Source organism: Hemitrygon akajei, chromosome 28, assembly GCF_048418815.1.
Source record: "Hemitrygon akajei chromosome 28, sHemAka1.3, whole genome shotgun sequence".
Classification (NCBI taxonomy): Eukaryota; Metazoa; Chordata; class Chondrichthyes; order Myliobatiformes; family Dasyatidae; genus Hemitrygon; species Hemitrygon akajei.
In genome coordinates, this window is record NC_133151.1 from 33750907 (window position 1) to 33770195 (window position 19289).

General features: G+C 43.9%; 4 protein-coding genes across 4 annotated transcripts in view; 3 read left to right on the forward strand and 1 right to left on the reverse strand.

Moving 5' to 3' along the window:
• LOC140717809 (uncharacterized) overlaps positions 1-19289 on the forward strand; it is an 845297-nt gene that overhangs the window by 824848 nt on the left and 1160 nt on the right. The window lies entirely within an intron of this gene.
• LOC140717815 (histone H2B-like) lies at positions 145-18095 on the forward strand. The gene is made up of 2 exons (XM_073031537.1): positions 145-268; positions 17662-18095. Exon 2 carries the CDS (start codon positions 17702-17704, stop codon positions 18068-18070), a length of 369 nt encoding a protein of 122 aa, XP_072887638.1. The 5' UTR covers positions 145-268; positions 17662-17701; the 3' UTR covers positions 18071-18095.
• On the forward strand, positions 8859-10216 carry LOC140717551 (histone H2B-like). The gene has a single exon (XM_073031126.1). The coding sequence runs from the start codon at positions 9523-9525 to the stop codon at positions 9895-9897; it is 375 nt and encodes a 124-aa protein (XP_072887227.1). The 5' UTR covers positions 8859-9522; the 3' UTR covers positions 9898-10216.
• The window catches only part of LOC140717813 (histone H3), a 42612-nt gene continuing 38003 nt past the window's right edge, over positions 14681-19289 (reverse strand). Inside the window, exon 3 of the transcript XR_012096620.1 lies at positions 14681-16675. The gene's annotated coding sequence lies outside the window, so the exon portion shown is untranslated. The remainder of the gene's footprint in view (positions 16676-19289) is intronic.

The following is a 19289-nucleotide window of genomic DNA, read 5'->3' on the forward strand; positions in this document are numbered from 1 at the left end:
GGTGGCTCCACTGATTGACAGCTGCTTTTGCCCCACCCAATCACGTGATTTAATCGTCAGAGAACACAACGAGCTGACGTCACATCGTCAACGATGTCGTTTCCCTGGAAACAGTCCAGGGCGGGGACGGGGCGAAAAGTTCGAGATGTCGGAGTCGGTCTCTATTTGTTGGGGTTTCGGCTCCACTGTGGGAATCGGTCTCTCCTCTTCCTGCCCACGGAACAGTGAGTGTCTGTCAGCGCCTCACCGCACCGGCTCTCTGCCTCAGGTACAATATTTAAACCATATTTGCACAGTTATATGCATAGGAAAGGTTGAGAGGGACCCGGGCCTAATGCAGGCGGATGGGACGAGTTCAGGTCGACAACTTGGTCGGTGTGGATGAGTTTTACCGAAGGGACGGTTTCTGTTCTGTATAAATCACTGACTCTATTCTGGGATTTAATTCCGGATGTTCTCTGTGTGAAATATTTACCCTTCAGATCCCCTTTAAATCTGTCTTCAAACAGTTTTGTACAATTCTAATGAGAGGCAGTTCTTTGGCTGATAAGCCAGGTAGAACACACAGCCCTGTCTACCTGTGATGCCACATACAGGGGGAACTGTGTAACAGTATTAGAGACACGTGCACAGGTACTTCAGTGAGCAAGGCCTGGAGGGATATGAAATTAATGCAGGAAAGTGCGATTAGTATAGCTGTGCGTGTTGGGGAGCATAAATGTGATGGGCCAGAGGGTTTGTTTCTGAACTGTACAACCCTGACGACAGCAGTCCTCCACTGCAGTGGGGTTTGTTACCTTCATTCTCAGCTGTGAGCTTTTTCCACTGAACCCCTTATCCTCTGAGAAGATATCTGTACCCTCCCACTGTGACGAAGCTGTCAGCCATCTCTCCTAATATTAACCAGAGTACTTCACCAATTTCCCATATAAAGCACTGTTACTAGTGCACAGGGAATGGGAGCATTTTGGTCACCTTTAGAGGGGTTTGGTTCACTGTGTGACCATTAATACATTTGTTCAGTAACAAAAGTATTGTTCCTCGTCCTGGGTTCTGAGCATTTTAGGTAAGTCCATCCTGATGTCTGTGTTCCAGGTTCCCACTGCACTTTCAGTCAGTGGTTTCTGCATGTCTACACTGACCATCAAGAATCTGTCTCCACTAACTCAGCCCTGGGTCTGTTTTCTACCCTGCCTTGGTGATTCAAATGCTCATCCAGATGGTCCTTAAATACCTGCATGCACCACCCCCACAGGCTGTGTGTTGCAGATTGTAACCCTCAGATCCTCTTTAAACCACACATTTCTCACGTTAAGCCTATGTTCAAAAACACCTCATACTTTGTGCGTTAAGTTCCATCTGCTGCTTTTCCAGCTTGTCCACATCCCATGTCAACATTTGTCTCCATTCCTCACTGTCCACTGCACCCCTAATCTGGGTGTCTCCTACCCTGCCCTGGTCATTCAAATGCTCATCCAGATGGTCCTTAAATACCTGCCTAAACCCCCACTCAGGCAGTGTGTTCCAGATTGTAACCTCTTTCATTTTGCCACCTGCTCCACATCCTACATCAAGATTTGCTAGCTGCCTTTGCTGTCCATCACACCCCAAACATTGGTGTCATCTGCAAACTTGCTGATCCAGTTTACCACGTTCTCATTGAGATCATTAATACAGATGGAAAACAACAATGGACTCAACACCTGGAAGATCAACCAGGGCAGGATGAACACAGTAATGACATGTTCCTGAGAAGTGTTCATGACCAGAGACTTTGTGTGTTTCTGCCTCCAACACCTCCTCTGATGGCTCACTTGGAATACCAGCTATTCTCTGTGTGAAATACTTTCTCTTCAAACTCCCTTTAAATTTCCCACCTCTCACATTAAAACTATTCCCTTTAGTTTTACACCCACATGAAAGGAAACTGTCTCTGTCTCTCTCACCTCTGTATGTCTCACATAATTTTATCCACCTCCATCTCCTCACCCTTCAGATCCTCTTTAAACCTCCAACCTGTCACGTTAAAACTATTCCCTGCAGTTTTAGGAGGGAGAAAACTGTTCCTTCCCATGAAGACCCTAGGGAGTGAACAGTTTCTGTCAATCATTCCTAGTAGTTATCCCCATTGATCCATGAAACTGAATCTTTGTCCCCTGCACCAGCTCGTCAGCCACACATTCATCAGTGGTATCTGTCTATATCTCCCTGCACTAACACGTGTCACTGGGAGTAATATAGAGCTTACTACTTTTTAGTTTCTGTCCTATTTCTCTAAATTCACTGCACAGGACCACATCCCTCCTCCCCCCTATGTTGCTATTACCAACGTGCACCGTCCACCACGATGTCCGGCTGCTCAACCTTCCCTTTGAAATGTCCTGCAGCTGCTCCTAGACCATCGGACCATAAGACACAGGAGCAGAATTAGGCCATTTGGCCCATCCTGTCTGCTGCCCCATTCTGCTAGGAATAAGAGATCATGACAGATCTCTTAACCCTGTCGAACACTCTTACCCCGCCCCACAATCAAGAACCTCATCATTCAATATACCCAATGTTTTGGCCACATCTGTCTGTGGGGATGAATTCAGAGTCAGAACCAGAATCAGGTTTATTATCACCGGCAGGAGTCAGGAAATTTGTTAATTTAGCAGCAGCAGTTCAATGCAGGACATGATAATATAGAAAGAATAAGTAAATTATAGAATGTGTCTATATGGATATGTATATTATGTAGATTAAATATAGTGCAGAAACAGAAATAACAAACAATATATCAAATACATCTGTATCAGGTTTTGAGTGTTTTAAAGTGACAAACCAAATATCTTCAAACTCCTGATGAAATATCTCCGCTGTCTTGCTCTCTTTATACTGTTGCTGCATCGATATGTTGCGACAAGGTTAGATCCTCAGAGATATTGACACCCAGGAACTTGAAATTGTTCCCTCTCTCCATTTCTGATCCCTCTGAGGATTGGTTCATGTTCCCTAGCCTTACCCATCCTTCAGTCAGCTCTTTTGTCTTACTGACATTAAGTGCAAAGTGCACTGAGGTGGAGTGTGGCAAGAAACAGAGGATAGAGATTTCCTGAATTTGAAGAAATCAACGTTCACACCTTTGAGATTGGAGGCAACACAGTCGGAATGTGAGGCGTTGCATGTTCAACCTGTACTTGGCCTCATTGTAGCAGGAGAGGAGGCCATGGACAGACATGTTGGTGATGGCCCCCCGCTGGTTAGGGTCAACCATGGATATTGTACCCTCACTGTGAAAGTCAATATGCAAGCCAGGGTAATACGATACGTAAAGCAAGCTGTTGCCCATGCAGGGGCTCCTGCTCTCCATGCAGCTGATGAATCCAGTGCAACAACAAAGACCAATGCAGTCAGGCACCAGCGGTGTCACAGGATTGCCCGTCTGCATTGAACATCAGACTGACAGGGAATCCAGTTCTGGATTTTTCCTCGGAGTTTACTCCCAAAACCTTCCCCTTCCCCTTGAATGGGTCTAGCCACAACCAGTGGGGGTTTGAGAGCATAATTTTCCTTCCACTAGAGGAGCTGCCAACCATGGGTGACGCCCCATCTGCCTATAGCAGTTGGTTATATGATCCCAGTAACCCATTTGCACCTTCCGCTCACACTAGAAACAGTTCCATCGGGCTTAGTAGCTAAGCTATATGTAAAAGCCAAGAGCTGGATTTGGTTGACAGAGGCAATTTGAGGCAGCATTTGATAGGAAGTGACAGCTTGTCCCCATTCCCACCCTGGCACCGGTTCAGACAGCTGTAAGGCACCGATATGTCGGTATGGGAATAGGAAACAGAACTAGAATAGGCTGCCAATGGCAGGTCGTGGTTGTTGCAGCTCACAGAGCAAATGTACTCGATGCAGTGGTATCCCAATCTGCTTCTGATTAAGTCTCTCATGACAATCACAGTTCTATTCTCATCTCTCTTTGATATCCTCCCCATGTCTTCTTTCCCTTCCCCCTTTCCCAATCACTATCCCCACATGTAAGGTGCCTATGAAAAGTATTCATGCCTCTTGGAAGTTTTCATGTTTTATTATTTTGCAGTATTGAAGCACAGTGCATTGAATTTGGGTTGTTATGATACTAATCAATGGAAAAAGACTTTTTTTGTCAAAGTGAAAACAGATCTTTACAAAGTGCTCTAAATTAATTACAGATTAAAAAAAACACAAAATATTTGCCTGTCTACATATTCACCCCCTTTAATATGACTCACCAGATCAATACTGGTGCAGTCAATTGGTTTTAGGAATTGCATAATCAGTTAAATGGAGATCACCGTGTGCAGTCAAGGTGTTTCAATTGACTGTAGTAAAAATACACCGATATCTGGAAGGTCCAGCTGCTGGTGCGTCAGTAGCCTGGGAGAAATTACACCATGAGGTCAGAGTAACACTCCAAGCAACTCTGCAAAACGGTTATTGAAAAACACAATTCAGGAGATTTATAAAAATTTCAAGTCACTGAATACCCTTGGAGTACAGTTAAGACACTCATCCAGAAATAGAAAGAACATGGCAGAGCTGTAAATCTGCCAAGAGCAAGACATCCTCAAAAACTGAGTGACTGTGCAAGAAGGGGCCAGTAATGGAGTCCACCAAGCGACCTGTGACAACTCTGGAGAAGTTACAGGCCGCAGTGGCTGAGATGGGAGAGACTGAACATACAGCAACTGTTGCCTGGGTGTTTCACTGTCACAGCTTTATGTGAGAGTGACAAAGAGAAAGCCACTGATGGAAAAAAACTCTCATGAAATCTCACCTGGAGTTTGTCAGAAACCTTGAGGGGGGACTCTGAAACCTGCTGGAAAAATGTCCCATGTTCTGATGAAACCAAAATTCAACTTTTTGGCCATCTGACTAAACACCAAGTCTGGTGTAAGTCAAACACTGCACATCATCAAAAACACACCATCCCTACCATCAAGTACATTGGAGGCTGCATCATGCTGTAGGAATGCTTCACTACAGCAGGTCCTGGAAGGCTCATAAAAGTAGACGATAAAATGAATGCAGCAAAATGCAGGGAAATCCTGGAGGAAAACCTAATGCAGTCTGCAAGTGAACTGTGAGTTAGGAGAAGGTTTGTTTTCCAGCAAGACAATCACCACAAGCATAAAAACAAAGCTACACAGGAATGCCTCAAAACAAAGTTAATGTCCAGGAGTGGCCGAGTCAGAGTCCAGACCTCAATCCAATTGAGAATTTGTGGCTGGACTTGAAAAGATCTGTTCGCTCATGAACCACATGCAATCTGACAGAGCTTCAGCAGTTTTGTAAAGAAAAATGGGGAAAATTTTCAGTGTCCAGATGTGCAAAGCGGATAGAGACCTATCCACACAGAGCCAACTGTAATTACTGACAAAGGTGCATCAACTAATTACTGAATTGAAGGAGGTGAATACTAATGCACTGAATTATTTTGTGTTTTATATTTGCAATTAATTTAGATCACTCTGTAGAGATCTGTTTTCACTTTGACACCACAGAGTCTTTTATGTTGATCAGTGTCAAAAAAGCCAAATTCAACGTTCCAAAACAATAAACATGAAAACCTCCAAAGGAAACTGAATACTTTTGATGGCACTGTATCCACCCCTTCACCAGCACGTTATGAACAAATCCACCCTGCTCCTTTCCATTCTGCCAATTCCATGTGGAACATTAAACAGGTAGGAATGTCAAATTCGCAGCCCAAGTCTCTGTAACCATGTCCCTGCAATAGCTGTTAGATCAAACATATTCGTCAGTACACAATATGGAACAGATGGCAACCTGCCCTTTGGCCCACAATATCTGCACCAATCATAATAATGTGTTGTATAAAGTACTGGTGTGGTCTCACTGGAGTATTGTGAGCTGTTTTCGGCCCTTTATCTCAGGAAGCATGAGCTGGATGGGTTACAAAGAATGTTTTCGAAATTGATTCCAGGATTAAACAGCTTGTCATATGAAGAGTGTTTAATGGCTTTGGGCCTGTCTTCACTGGAATTTAGGAAAATGAGTGGTGACCTAATTGAAATTAAATGGTGAAAGGCCTTGATAAATTGGACATGCACAGGATGAGCATCTACCTCTTGCCCTACCCTCTCCTGAATGTTACCCACTTATCTGTCTCCCCAGGCCCCAGAGTGACTACCTGCCTATAGCTCCTCTCTATCCCCTCCACACTTTCCCTGACCAGACGACAGTCATCGAGCTGCATCTCCGGTTCTCTAACACAGTCCGTAAGGAGCTGCAGCTCCTGGATTCTTGTCATTTACCTTCTTGATCAAAGCTGTAACATTTGCAGCACACCAGCACTGTGGGACCTCACATGTTGTGATCGAGGACACACTTGTCCTTGTCAAATCCCCAGCAATCTGCTCACTTGCTTCTTTCACTATTGTAGGATATATGCCTTCAGGTTCTGGAGTCTTATCCATCTTATTGCTTTTCAGATGTCCCAGCACAACCTCCTCCTTAATCTCAACACGTCTCTGCACATTAGCATGCTCCACTCTGTTTTCATTCACATTCAGTTCCTTCTCCACAGTAAATATTGACACAACATACTCATTTCCTACCTCAGCCACTTGGTCTGACTTCATCCACATCACTCATCCTTTAATCTCGAGTAGATAGATAGATAGATAGATAGATAGATACTTTATTCATCCCCATGGGGAAATTCAACATTTTTTCCAATGTCCCATACACTTGTTGTAGCAAAAACTCATTACATACAATACTTAACTCAGTAATAATATGATATGCATCTAAATCACTAACTCAAAAAGCATTAATAATAGCTTTAAAAAAAAAAAAGTTCTTAAGTCCTGGCAGTTGAATTGTAAAGCCTAATGGCATTGGGGAGTATTGACCTCTTCATCCTGTCTGAGGAGCATTGCATCGACAGTAACCTGTCGCTGAAACTGCTTCTCTGTCTCTGGATGGTGCTATGTAGAGGATGTTCAGGGTTTTCCATAATTGACCGTAGCCTACTCAGCGCCCTTCGCTCAGCTACCGATGTTAAACTCTCCAGTACTTTGCCCACGACAGAGCCCGCCTTCCTTATCAGCTTATTAAGACGTGAGGCGTCCTTCTTCTTAATGCTTCCTCCCCAACACGCCACCACAAAGAAGAGGGCGCTCTCAACAACTGACCTATAGAACATCATCAGCATCTCACATCAAATGGCCTTGGGATTATCTTTGGTCATACATTGCAAGTAGAGTTTGTGGTGCCATTTGGCCTTTCCTATCACCTGCTTTAGCATTTCTCTGCTATCTTTATATTCCAAAGATAACCAGTCTGATTTTAGCTTCATAAACCTTCCATATCCTTCTGACTATATGTAGGATCTTTCCACTCATCCAAAGTTCCTTTACCTTACTATCCTTGTCCTTACTCCTTACAGGAACATGCTGATCCTGAACTCTGAGCTACTGGTCTTTAAACAACTCCCGCATGTCAGATGTGGACTTGTCTGACAGTGGCTTCTCCCAATCAATGTCCCTTGACTTCTGTCTTACTCTGTCCTAACTTGCCCTACTGCAATTCAGTACCTTCATACAAGATCTGATTTTATTCTTACTCATAACCAAAAAACAAGTTGCGATTACTGTTCCCAGAATGTTCACTGACACTTGGCTGTCACCAGGTCTGGCTCATTTCCCTAAACTAATTCCCATATGTTCTCTTCTCTGGTTGGGCTCTGTACATCATATTTCAAACACTCCTCAGATTCACTGAAGAAATCTTGTGCATCTCAGTATTGAGAAAGATCTAATTAATTCTATGGAAAATAAAGTCCCCCACTAAGACAACCCTGCTTGGCACCTCTCCATAAACATAAACGTCTCCGTTCCTGCACCTCCCGGTGGTAATTGGGGGCCAATACGATTGGGGCCCAACAATCAGTGTAACTGCAGATTGCCTCTGCAGGCAACTGACAATGGTTTTGTTTGTCCACTTGGTCAGCATGGATGTGTTGGGCTGAAGGGCCTGTTTCTCTGCTACATAACTCAGTGACTACGTCTGCTGCTGTGGCAGAGCGGGAGGGACAGTGTCAGTAGTGAGAAGGTTTGGGGGATGTCGACAGGAGAGTGAATGGTTGAGGATGGGGCAGATGGAACAGAATGTGGGGAAATGTGAGATCACTCATTCCCAGGAACAAACTGTGAGAGTCATTTCCACAAGGCGATGTTCAGAGGGACCTGGATGTCGTTGTAATCAACTCACTTGAGTTAACATGCAGATACTACAGGTAATGAGAGAGCAAACAGGTTTTTGTCCTGTGATCCAGGAGGAGGGAGAAGAGGGGTACAGATGTCTCACTGGGATTCTATAGGGCCCTGGTGAGAGCACACCTTGAATGTAGTTTCCGGGTTTGGTCACACTTCCTCTGGAAGGATATCCCTGCAATAGAGGGAGTGCAGTGACTGTTCCCCACACTGACTGGGCTGGTTCCAGGGATGGAGGGTTGGTTATGTGAGAGGAGAGTGAGTGGGCTGGGTCTGTATTCCCTGCAGTTAATGAGAAAACAAGGAAATCTGTTAGATGCTTTCAGGATGTGACAGACAGTAGGCAAGGGGGATCTTTCCCCTGAATGAGAGCTCCATAACTGAGGAAAATACCCTCAGAATGAGGCATAAATCACAAACATGAGAGAATCTGCTGATGCTGGAGATCCAAAGCAACACACACAAAATGCATAGGGAACTCAGCAGGACAGGCAGCCTTTATGGAAAAGAGTAAACAGTCGACACTTCGGGCCGAGACCCTTCCATCAGTTCTCGACCTGGTGATGATTCTCAGCCCGAAGCATCGGCTCGTTACTCTATTCCATAGATGCTGCCTGGCCTGCTGACTTCCGCTAGCATTTTGTGTCTGTTGCTCAGAGTGAGGTGACAAGCATTCAGGGTGGAAATGAAATGACATGTCTTTAATCTGAGCACAAAGGACTTCTGTATTCCCTGTATAAATAATCTGGAGCCTCAGGTGCAGGGTTGAGTCAAAGCTGAGATCAACAGTGTCCGGGAGAATTTTAGTCACTAAATGAGTCCATAAGACCATGTTCCTTTCGCCTGGGCATAAATAAGCTCGATTTGAACTTTACATTGAAATGTCCAAATCTCTCCTTCGCTCTTCTGCTGCCCTGTGTCATGAACTAAACGTTTTAGTCTTTAATTTTACTATATTTCATCTGATTTTATCTGCATTCTACTTTTGAAATTTGCGTTTCCCTTTTCAATGGCAGCCCGCACCCCCGCCTGTCTCTGCCCTTCTGTACTTCCTCCCGCATTAAACGACAGCGGTAACCGCCACACATTGGCGCCGCTTCCCATCCCCCAGCATTCCGATTGGTGATTCCTTTCTCCAAACAGCCAATGGAAATGCTCAGCAATCCCATCTTCATTAACATACCACTTTGGGCGCTGCCTATTTAATCCGCGCTCCAAACAGCTTCTGCTTATTATTGTGTTTGAAACCGACGAGGAAATGCCTGATCCACCGAAACCCGCTCCCAAGAAGGGCGCCAAGAAAGCTTTGTCCAAACCGGCGAGCAAGTCTGGCAAGAAGCGCAAGAGGTCGAGGAAGGAGAGTTACGCCATCTACATCTACAAAGTGATGAAGCAGGTTCACCCCGACACCGGCATCTCCTCCAAGGCCATGAGCATCATGAATTCATTCGTGAACGATATTTTCGAGCGCATCGCGGGTGAGGCTTCCCGCCTGGCCCATTACAACAAGCGGTCGACCATCAGCTCCCGGGAGATCCAGACCGCCGTGCGCCTGCTGCTGCCCGGGGAGCTGGCCAAGCACGCCGTGTCCGAAGGGACAAAGGCGGTGACCAAGTACACCAGCTCCAAGTAAAGACAAAACAAACCCGAAAATCAAAGGCTCTTTTAAGAGCCACTCACGGTTTCATTTAAAGGGTTATTCAATGTTGAGACATGGAATTGAGGTAAATTTGTAAATTTCTTGTTGATGCGCTCATTCAGAATCTTATTTCCGTTACTCAGAACTTGCTGTCCACTTTTCAGTGTAATTCCGATTTCTCTGTTAATTCCTGCCCTCTGCACAGACACGGAATCGTTACGCACCCCTTCCCCGTTGTTACTTCTAGGTCATCAAATTTCCCGAACACTAATTGTTTCTGGTTTAGTTACTGCGGGGAATGCGGTTCATTAAGTTTTGTCCCATTTTGGTTACTTCTCTTGACCCCATTCCAACGCGAGTGCCGAACACTGTCACGGTTCGTTCAGAGTATTTCTGAAGCCCACTTTCTGAAGGGCGACCCGATGGTAAACTGACTTGCGTTTACACAATGACCGACTGCGAACAGACTCTGACAATCGGTTTTATTCTAATCATTTATCAATTGACGGAAGTCGGTGAACTAAATTACCGGACACCATCGCAATATTAACTATACTTGGTTTAAATATTTCGGACTTCAGTAACGTGGGTAAAAGGTTGACAAACAAACCTGTCGTGGTTTAATTTTAGCAACCAAGGCGTTTTTGGCGGTGTTTTGCAATTTTCAGTTTATTTTGGCGGTTAGACGGTTATTTTTCGCGCTTCTGTCGTTGCTATCTCTTGATTGGTGAATAAAGTAGTTCCCTGATTGGAGTATTTGCTCTTTCCAATCAGATTAGTCACAGATTTACCAATCATTAGCATCCCAATACATTCCCCCAAACTCTATAAGAAGGGCACTTTCCAGAAGCCTGATTTCTCATGGTCAAGACCTCAAGTTAATTTCTGAAAAAAAATCAAATCTATCTGATGTTGTATGTATTCAGGAAACCTGGTTGCTACCACATTTAAGTTCTTCTTTCCAAGATTATATTGTAATTAGGCGTTGTGTTGCAAGTTTCATAATGAGAGGGCTTAAAGTTTTGTATGTAAATGAAATGTATGAGGCATTTGAAGACATATGTTCTTCCACAGGTAGGGGCTTTAAAGTGGTATATTATTATAACCATTGTGGAAAGTTTTTGATGGATTTGTTGGAGAGTTTAAGTTGGAGACCCTTAGCTCACTAAGGGTCATATGGTGTGGGGATTTTAACAAATAGTTAGTAAACTGTCTGTTCTCAGAATGATGGTGATGGTTTGATTGTAGAGGAGTTTTAGATATTTCACATCTCGTGTGTCTTAATGGTGGGAGAGGAACAAGATTTTATGTGCACGATAGTTATGAAAATACTGTAAATGTAACTTTAGTTTTGAACATTGGAGTGAGTTGTGAGATGTCATGGGAGATCTGAAGCATTAGGAAGTGACAATTTCCCTATATTTGTAAGCTTGGGTTTGGATTTATATCAGGGACAGGAGGGCATTTTTAGGAGGTGGAACTTTAGTAAAGCAAATTGGGAGAAGTTTTAATGATTTATGTGGTGAGCATCTGTATGAGCTGAATGGTGAGTATGATGTGGATTTCTGCAAAGAAACATCACGTTATTCATCAAACTGGGGTGGATGAGATTCATATTAAAAAGTGCATTAATAGAAGAAAGGCTGTACCATGGTGGACGGAGGAGTGTGCGGAGACAATTATTGAGAGAAAGTTAGGAAGTACTGTATCACTCTCCGAGTGATCATATTAAGTGTAACAGGTCACAGGCTGTGGTGAGGAAAGTAATGAAGGTTGTGAAAAAGATTTAATGGAGGTCATATTGTGATAGTATTGGAAGGACTATTAAACTTGGAGATGTTTGGGGAATGATTATGAAAACGGGAGTGCAGGATTCACAGTGTTCCCAGTATTGATTGAAGAAGTTCATACAATTGTTCCTGAAAGAGAGAAGGTTGAGTACTGGCTTGGTCATTTGTTGCAATTCATAATCAAAATTGGTTAAGAGACTAAACAATGTAGGGATAAGCTTTTAACAGAATACCTTAATGTATTGGAAACCAGCTGTAGCAAGGATAGTGATGTAGAGTTTCCTTTGTGTGAATTTAAGAAAGCTATTAATAGTACAGGTCAGACGGCTCCAGGAATGGATGATACATGTTATTGCATGTTTAAATGTATGGCCAACAACTGTTTTGAGATAATATTACACTTTTGATTCATACTTGGACTTCCAGGCCATTTTCCCTCCTCATGGAAAATGGCAATTGTACTGTCTATTCTAAAACCTGGGAAACCCCTGTTGGATACTTCTAGTTATAGACCAATATCACTGATGTCCCATTTGTGTAAAGTTATGGAATTTATGGTAATAGAATGGTTGAATTATATTTTGGAAAAGGGAGGTGACGTGCTGTTGTTAATATACTCGATTAATTTGAGGGGGCAGGTGCTGGTTCAACGCCACATGTCCCAAAAGCAGTCAATGTTTTTATGCAGAAAACTCAGCATCTACTTCAACACAGCAATCTTCCACAAACAATATAATCAATGGAAATGTCAATCCATGACCTCCTATACTGTCCCAATGAGGCCACACTCAGGTAGGAGGAACAACACCTTGTATTCCGCCTGGGTAGCCTCCGATCTGATGGCATGAACATTGATTTCTTCATCTTCTGGTCATGCCTCCCCTCCATCATCATTCCCCATCCCCTTTTCACTTTTGTTACCTGCCCATCACCTCCCTCGAGTGTTCCTCCCCAATCTTCTTTCTCCCATGGCCTTCTGTTCTCTTATCAGACTCCATCTTCTCCAGCCCTGTATCTCTTTCACCACTCAACTTCCCAGCTCTTGACTTCATCTGTCCCCCTCCCAGTTCCACCTATCACTTTGTGTTTCTCGCTCCCCTCTCCCACCTTTAAAATTTACTCCTCATTGTTTTTTCAGCATTTTGTGTGTGTTCCTTGGATTTCGAGCATCTGCAGATTTTCTCCTGTTACTCAATGACAACGGGCATTTTGTATGACAACTGTCAAAGTCCCACTGACTTAGAAATGCAGATATGAAACTCGAGGTTCAGCAGATGCTGAGAATAAACTGCAAAGTAACACACACAAAGTACTGCAGGAACTCAGCAGGTCAGGCAGCATCTCAGCAGAGGAATAAACAGTCTAGATAGGATGAAATGTCTTGGCCCATAATATTCAATATTTATTCCTCTCCATAGATGAGCCCCCCAGCATTTTGCAAACATAAACCTCTTTTTTTCAGTCAATCAGTTCCCAAATGTTTCTGAACTTTCATTTGCAGCCTCATCCTCCTGGTCTGAATCCTTCCTTCTACACCCCGTAAACTCAAGGCTTCATCACATCTGGAGTCCCAAAGCCCTCATTTGTGTAGACCCCTCTTGTTTCTGCTCCATCGAATATTTAACCACCATTCTGCTCATACTTTAGAGGAGAGCATGGTATTGCAACAGCCCGGCTGTGTGAGGCACAGCCCTTCAAAATCAGTGAAAATGACCCAAAACAATGAATAGAGCAGAACAGGAAGATTTTAACCACACAAGACGTCATCCTTGGTCCAGAGCTGTGAGGAATGAAGACTATTTGGGACAAAACCCTAGTGAATTCATCTTCTGCAGTTTCCAGAAAGTTATAGATTTAATTCAAAGTAAACCTCTACAGTCACAGGCTGAGCAGTTGCAACCTGTATATTATAGGGTGAGTGACAGGTGAACAGCAGTGATGGATTTGAAAGCTCTGGTGTGGAACAGGAACAAAAGCAGGTACCAAATGGACTGAGCGGCCTCTCTACTGTCCATTAGCTGTGTGACAGGCAGGAAGAACCTGCAACACAAGATTTGAAATACAGCTGATTAATTTGTCACAGATCCACAATATTAATGCCAGGGTAGTTTCAGACTAACATCAGCAGAACAAACCCTCCAATGTTCAGTGACCAGGGTTCAGTCACAATATCTGCAGAATCTGATATTAACAGTCTCACATGAACTTCCAACTAGATTCAATCATCATGATGGTTAAAATGTTCACCTAGAGCTTTATTAAACTTCCTCCCTGATGTGAAGTTGCCAGTGTTTCAGCAGGTGGGATGACTGAGTAAATTTCTTTGCTGACACAAGACCGAAGTGGGTCCTCTATGTATTATAAACTCGCTGGAGCCTCACAAAATGGGTGAACTGAGTGAATCTCCTCCCACACTTGGAACAGGTGTGAAGCTATACTGAGAGACAGAGACAACTGAGCCAAGTCTAGCTGCTCACCGGTCTGACCCGGCTGATGGTGTAAGAGCTCATGTGACTGAATGAATCCCATCCCACACACGGAGCAAGTGAATGGCCTCTCCCGGTGTGAACTGGCTGGTGTATCTGCAGGTTCAGTGGCTTGGTGAATCCCTTGCAAAATGAGAGGCAGTGAATGTCAGCTCACCGGTATCAACGCTGTGGCCATTTATCAGGCCAGATCAAGGACATGTCCATGTATTGGGGTTCTCCTTGCTTAGACTGGTGGGCAGTCTTCTCAACCATCTCCTCCTTCACATTCAATGATTAGTAGCATTCGAATGTTGGAGAACTGACAAACACGAGTACAGACACACTGTTGTGTTTGAGATTCTCGGACATAAATTCTTTGCCTTTTCTACCCTGTAAAATGTTTGCAAAAAAGACCAACAGGTGAAAGACAACATTTCAGCTGAGATTATTTAGTTTTTTCGTTGATGTCTGATGTCACACTGTTACAGTGAGGCTGAACACAATTTGGAGGATCAACACTTCTAACTGGGAATAGTTCAGGCAGAAGGACACAACATCAGATTCTCTGTTTTCCTCTCTGCCCTTCATCAAGCTGTGACTTGGCTCAGTTTGTCTCTCTCCATTAGTACAGCTTCACATCCTGGGTATCTCCCACAGACCTACTAAGAACACACATTTGTTGTCATTTGACGGTGGTAAATTCAGAGTCAGCAATGCCATTGAACCTGAAGAGAATGTGATCAGGCTTTCTCGTTGCAGATTGACACTGCGGTATTCTTGTGGTGTGAATGCTACTGGTATCCAGTATGTTATTGTGGGTTTTTACAAATAAAATGGCATGAGGCATTTTATGTTTAGGGACGACAGTAACAACTCATTTATTATCCTCCAAACACAGAAACAAAGCACGGTTTAAAAAAAAATGACGTAATTACATCATAACATCTGTCCAGCCTTTTAAAGAGAAACACAACTCAATATTGGTGGTTGTTAATTCTGCATGTTTCCACCCATTACATTAATCTACACAGACACCCCATCCCCCCACCAGTCCTCTCACTGCTCCCCCTCTCTGATCCTTATAGCAGTTTATTTCCTTTCAATGTCAGTTCTGTCCATTTGACAACCTTCCTCACCACCCACAACTGCACCAACATTCATGTCATCAGTGATCTGATCAGCCCGTGTGTATTTAAATCTGATCAGACAGAGTCCCCATCACTGATCACTGTGGACACACTGGTTACATATCTACAGTCAAAATCATTCTCAATTCCAACATGATACTGTTATGTACCCCGTAACTGGGTGTCTTACCAGCAAAGATAGAAGTGTCCGTTCGAGTCTGGTGATACTATTTTCAACAATATTTATTAGCAAAAATATACAAAATAATATCAATGCGAATATACAGAGAATATGCGTTAGCAATACTAAACCTAATGAAACAAGCTCTATCGTTGTCTAGGGGATAATGAATTGTCAGATGGAAATATAAAGTTCCATTCAGTTCATGCAGGTTGCGGTAGTTGTTTGTCGCTGTGTTTCAATTGTTGGAGAGAGAGAGAGACAAAACGTGTGAACAGTAACAGCTATTATCTTGCCAACCTTCCTTTACGATTTTGATCCGTCGATGCGTTGTTGTTGTGGCCATTAATGTATGACCCCTCCGTCCTTTAGCTAGACCGTTCTTCCGTGGTGGACTCATCACCCAGGCAAGGGTGGACACACACACAAGCCCCCACCGGTCTCGCTACAAAACACTGTGAGTTAAAATTTACTGACCCTTCGTTCGGTCTCCGGTCTCCCACCCTGTCTCATGGGGTTCTGATGCTCACTAGCGTTTCTCCTGGTGCGTCCGAGGGGTGTTACCCCAGACCTCACTTTTATCCCCACTCACGGGGTCTCAGGTGTCAATCAGGTTGGTATGATGTAACCCATCAAACCAGCCCACTCTGGTTGCCCCCTGAGGGGTTTCAATGAAAAGAACAGTACCAAGTAAACAATCCTTCTCCACAAGACAATAGCAGTAAATCAATGGCTTTTGTCAGTAGGAGACATTCCATCTTAGCTGTGTCTCTCTCTCTCATTCTCTTTCATGAGCTGTTATCAATAACAACTGCCCTGGCAGCTTTCCTTGATAACATCATTGAAATAGTAGCGATTTGTGATTCTCCAAAGGGGGGGGGGGGGGGCATGGGCGATTTTGCACCCTTCTGCCCATCACAGTTGTTCATCCTTCGTAACAACACACACCATTCAAACCGTCCCACACAGAGACTCGAGGGAAGTTACATATTTATCACAAGCCCAGAGTTGGATTCAATGGTCTGGTCTTGTTGCTCTGGATGCTCTGCTGCAAAGTCCATTCAGAGTAGTTCAATGTAACCAGATACATCATCCCTGAGATGCCAATATACAACATTGTGTCACAAACAAGAGAAAATCTGCAGTTGCTGGAAATCCAAGCAACACACACAAAATGCTTAAGGTACTCAGCAGGCCAGGCAGCATCTGTAGGACAAAAAAATACAGTCAATGTTTCGGTCCAAAAACATTCGGCAAGACTGGAGACAAAAAGATGAGGAGTAGAGTTAAAAGGTGGGAATAAGGGAGAGAGAAAACAAGGTGATGGGTGAATCTTGAAAGGGAGGACTGAAGTAAAGAGCTGGGAAGATTGGTGAAAGAGAGAGAAGGCCATGGAAGAAAGAAAAGAGGGGAGGAGCACACGGGGGAGGTGATGGGTGGGCAAGGTGAGAGAAGAAAAAGGGGAGGGGAATTGGTGAGGGGGGGCATTACCAGACATGCAAGAACTTGATGTTCATGCTATCAGTTTGGAAGCTACACAGATAGAAAATGTTTTTCCAAGCTAAGTGTGGCCTCATCGCATTGTATGATTTTATTTAAGAAGCAAACTTGATTTCATCAGAGTTCAAAAGTAAGACTGAATCTGAAAGAACTTAATACATTTACACTGCATGAGAAATTGGAAGATACAGTGTGAAGTCCAACTGCCACACTGTACCAGACAGTGACGGGTACAGAATGAACCCCGCACTCTCACACTGTACGAGAGACTGACAGGTACAGAATGAACCCACACTCTCTCACTGTACCAGAGACTGACAGATACAGAATGAACCCACACTTTCACACTCTACCAGAGACAGACGGGTACAGACATTCTGTTGTTTAACAAACATGGACAACCCTCATCACCACCTCAGTAGCACCACTTTACAATGCAATGGGCTCTTGTTGAAATTCCGTTACCTCTTTATAATTCTGTAGAGTATGTTTTTATTCTGTGAATGTTGTGTCTCCGATACGGTGCGTCTTTGAATCTGCTGTAAGCCAGTTGCATATGACAATAAATGACTTTCACCCTCAGAAATGGGTCCCTCATGATGACTTTCAATCTCCTGCTGCCATTTTTCATTACATAAACGTTTCATATTATCAAGTGTGTGTTTTTCTCATTCCATCTGCTTTTCTACCAGATACGATAGGTTGAATGGCCAAATACTGCGCCTGTACTTTATGGTCCATTTTGTATTTTCGATTTCCTTCCTGCCGAAATACCCAACAATGGCAACTCCCAGCGATCAGCGCCAGTTCCCAGTCCACGGTGTTACCCAAAACGACAATGGGCAGTGGAGAGAGACAAAGCAGGTTCACCCCGATACTGGCATCTCCTCCAAGGCCATGAGCATCATGAACTCATTCGTCAACGATATCTTCGAGCGAATCGGGGCCGAGGCTTCCCGCTTGGCCCACGAAAACAAGCGGTCAACCATCACATCCCGGGAGATCCAGACCGCCGTTCGCCTGCTGCTGCCCGGGGAGCTGGCCAAGCACGCCGTGTCCGAAGGGACAAAGGCAGTGACCAAGTACACCAGCTCCAAGTAAAGCTCTCCAGTGAGATGATCGAAAACACAACGGCTCTTTTAAGAGCCACTCAGAATTTCAATGAGAGAGTTGTACTACCATTTAGATAATAAATTTTACATATTTTATGTCTGGTGACTTTTACAACAGCTAAGTCACGGTTGGAATAACCTCCCACTGCACTGACAAGGAGTCGTTACCTCCCCCTCCCCATCAGTCCATCCCACTCGGTATCCATGCTAAGCAGAGGATTGCTGCCGTTGTTGCTTTATTTCTGGCTTCAGGAGTTTATTGGTTGCAATTGGGTAACACCCGAATCTCATTTTAACACAAGCCTGAAAGACCTCATGACTCTTTCATAGAACAACTTTTTAAAATTGCAGACTAGACGCTGTTCAGTTTGAGAAGAGCCGTTTGTCCATAACCTGATAACGTTCACACAGTGACCGACCGCGGGCAGAAGCTGAGGGTCAGTTTTATTCAGTTCATGGAAACATAGAAAATAGGTGCAGGAGTAGGCCATTCGGCCCTCCAAGCCTGTACTGCCAGTCAGTATGATCATAGCTGATCATCCAACTCAGAACCCTGTACCTGCTTTCTCTCCATATCTCCTGATCCCTTTAGCCACAAGGGCCATATCTAACTCCCTCTGAAAGATAGCCAATGAACCGGCCTCAACGGTTTCCTGTGGCAGAGAATTCCACAGATTCACCACTCTCTATTTGAAGAAGTTTCTCCTCATCTCGGTCCTAAAAGGCTTCACCTTTATCCTTAAACTCTGACCCCTTGTTCTGTACTTCCCCAATATCGGGAACCATCTTCCTGTCCAATCCCTTTAGAATTTTATACGTTCAATAAGATCCCCCCTCAATCTTCTAAATTCCAGCGAGTATAAGCCCAGTCGATCCAGTCTTTCTTCAAATGAAAGTCCTGCCATCCCAGGAATCAATCTGGTGAACCTTCTTTGTACTCCCTCTATGGCAAGAATGTCTTTCCTCAGATTAGGGGACCAAAACTGCACACAGTTTTGAAAGGGTTGAAAGGAATTAGAGAATTGAGTTCCCAGACACTCCAATATCAACTACAGTTGTATTAAATGGGCCCTGTTTCAGTAACAGAGGGAAATGCAGTACCCAATCTTAAAACAGGTCTGGAATTATTTAATTTCAAATTATATTTAAATAATAGTTTGATTTTTGGCGGGCTTCTTCCAAATTTCAGGGCACTTTGGGGAGGAGAC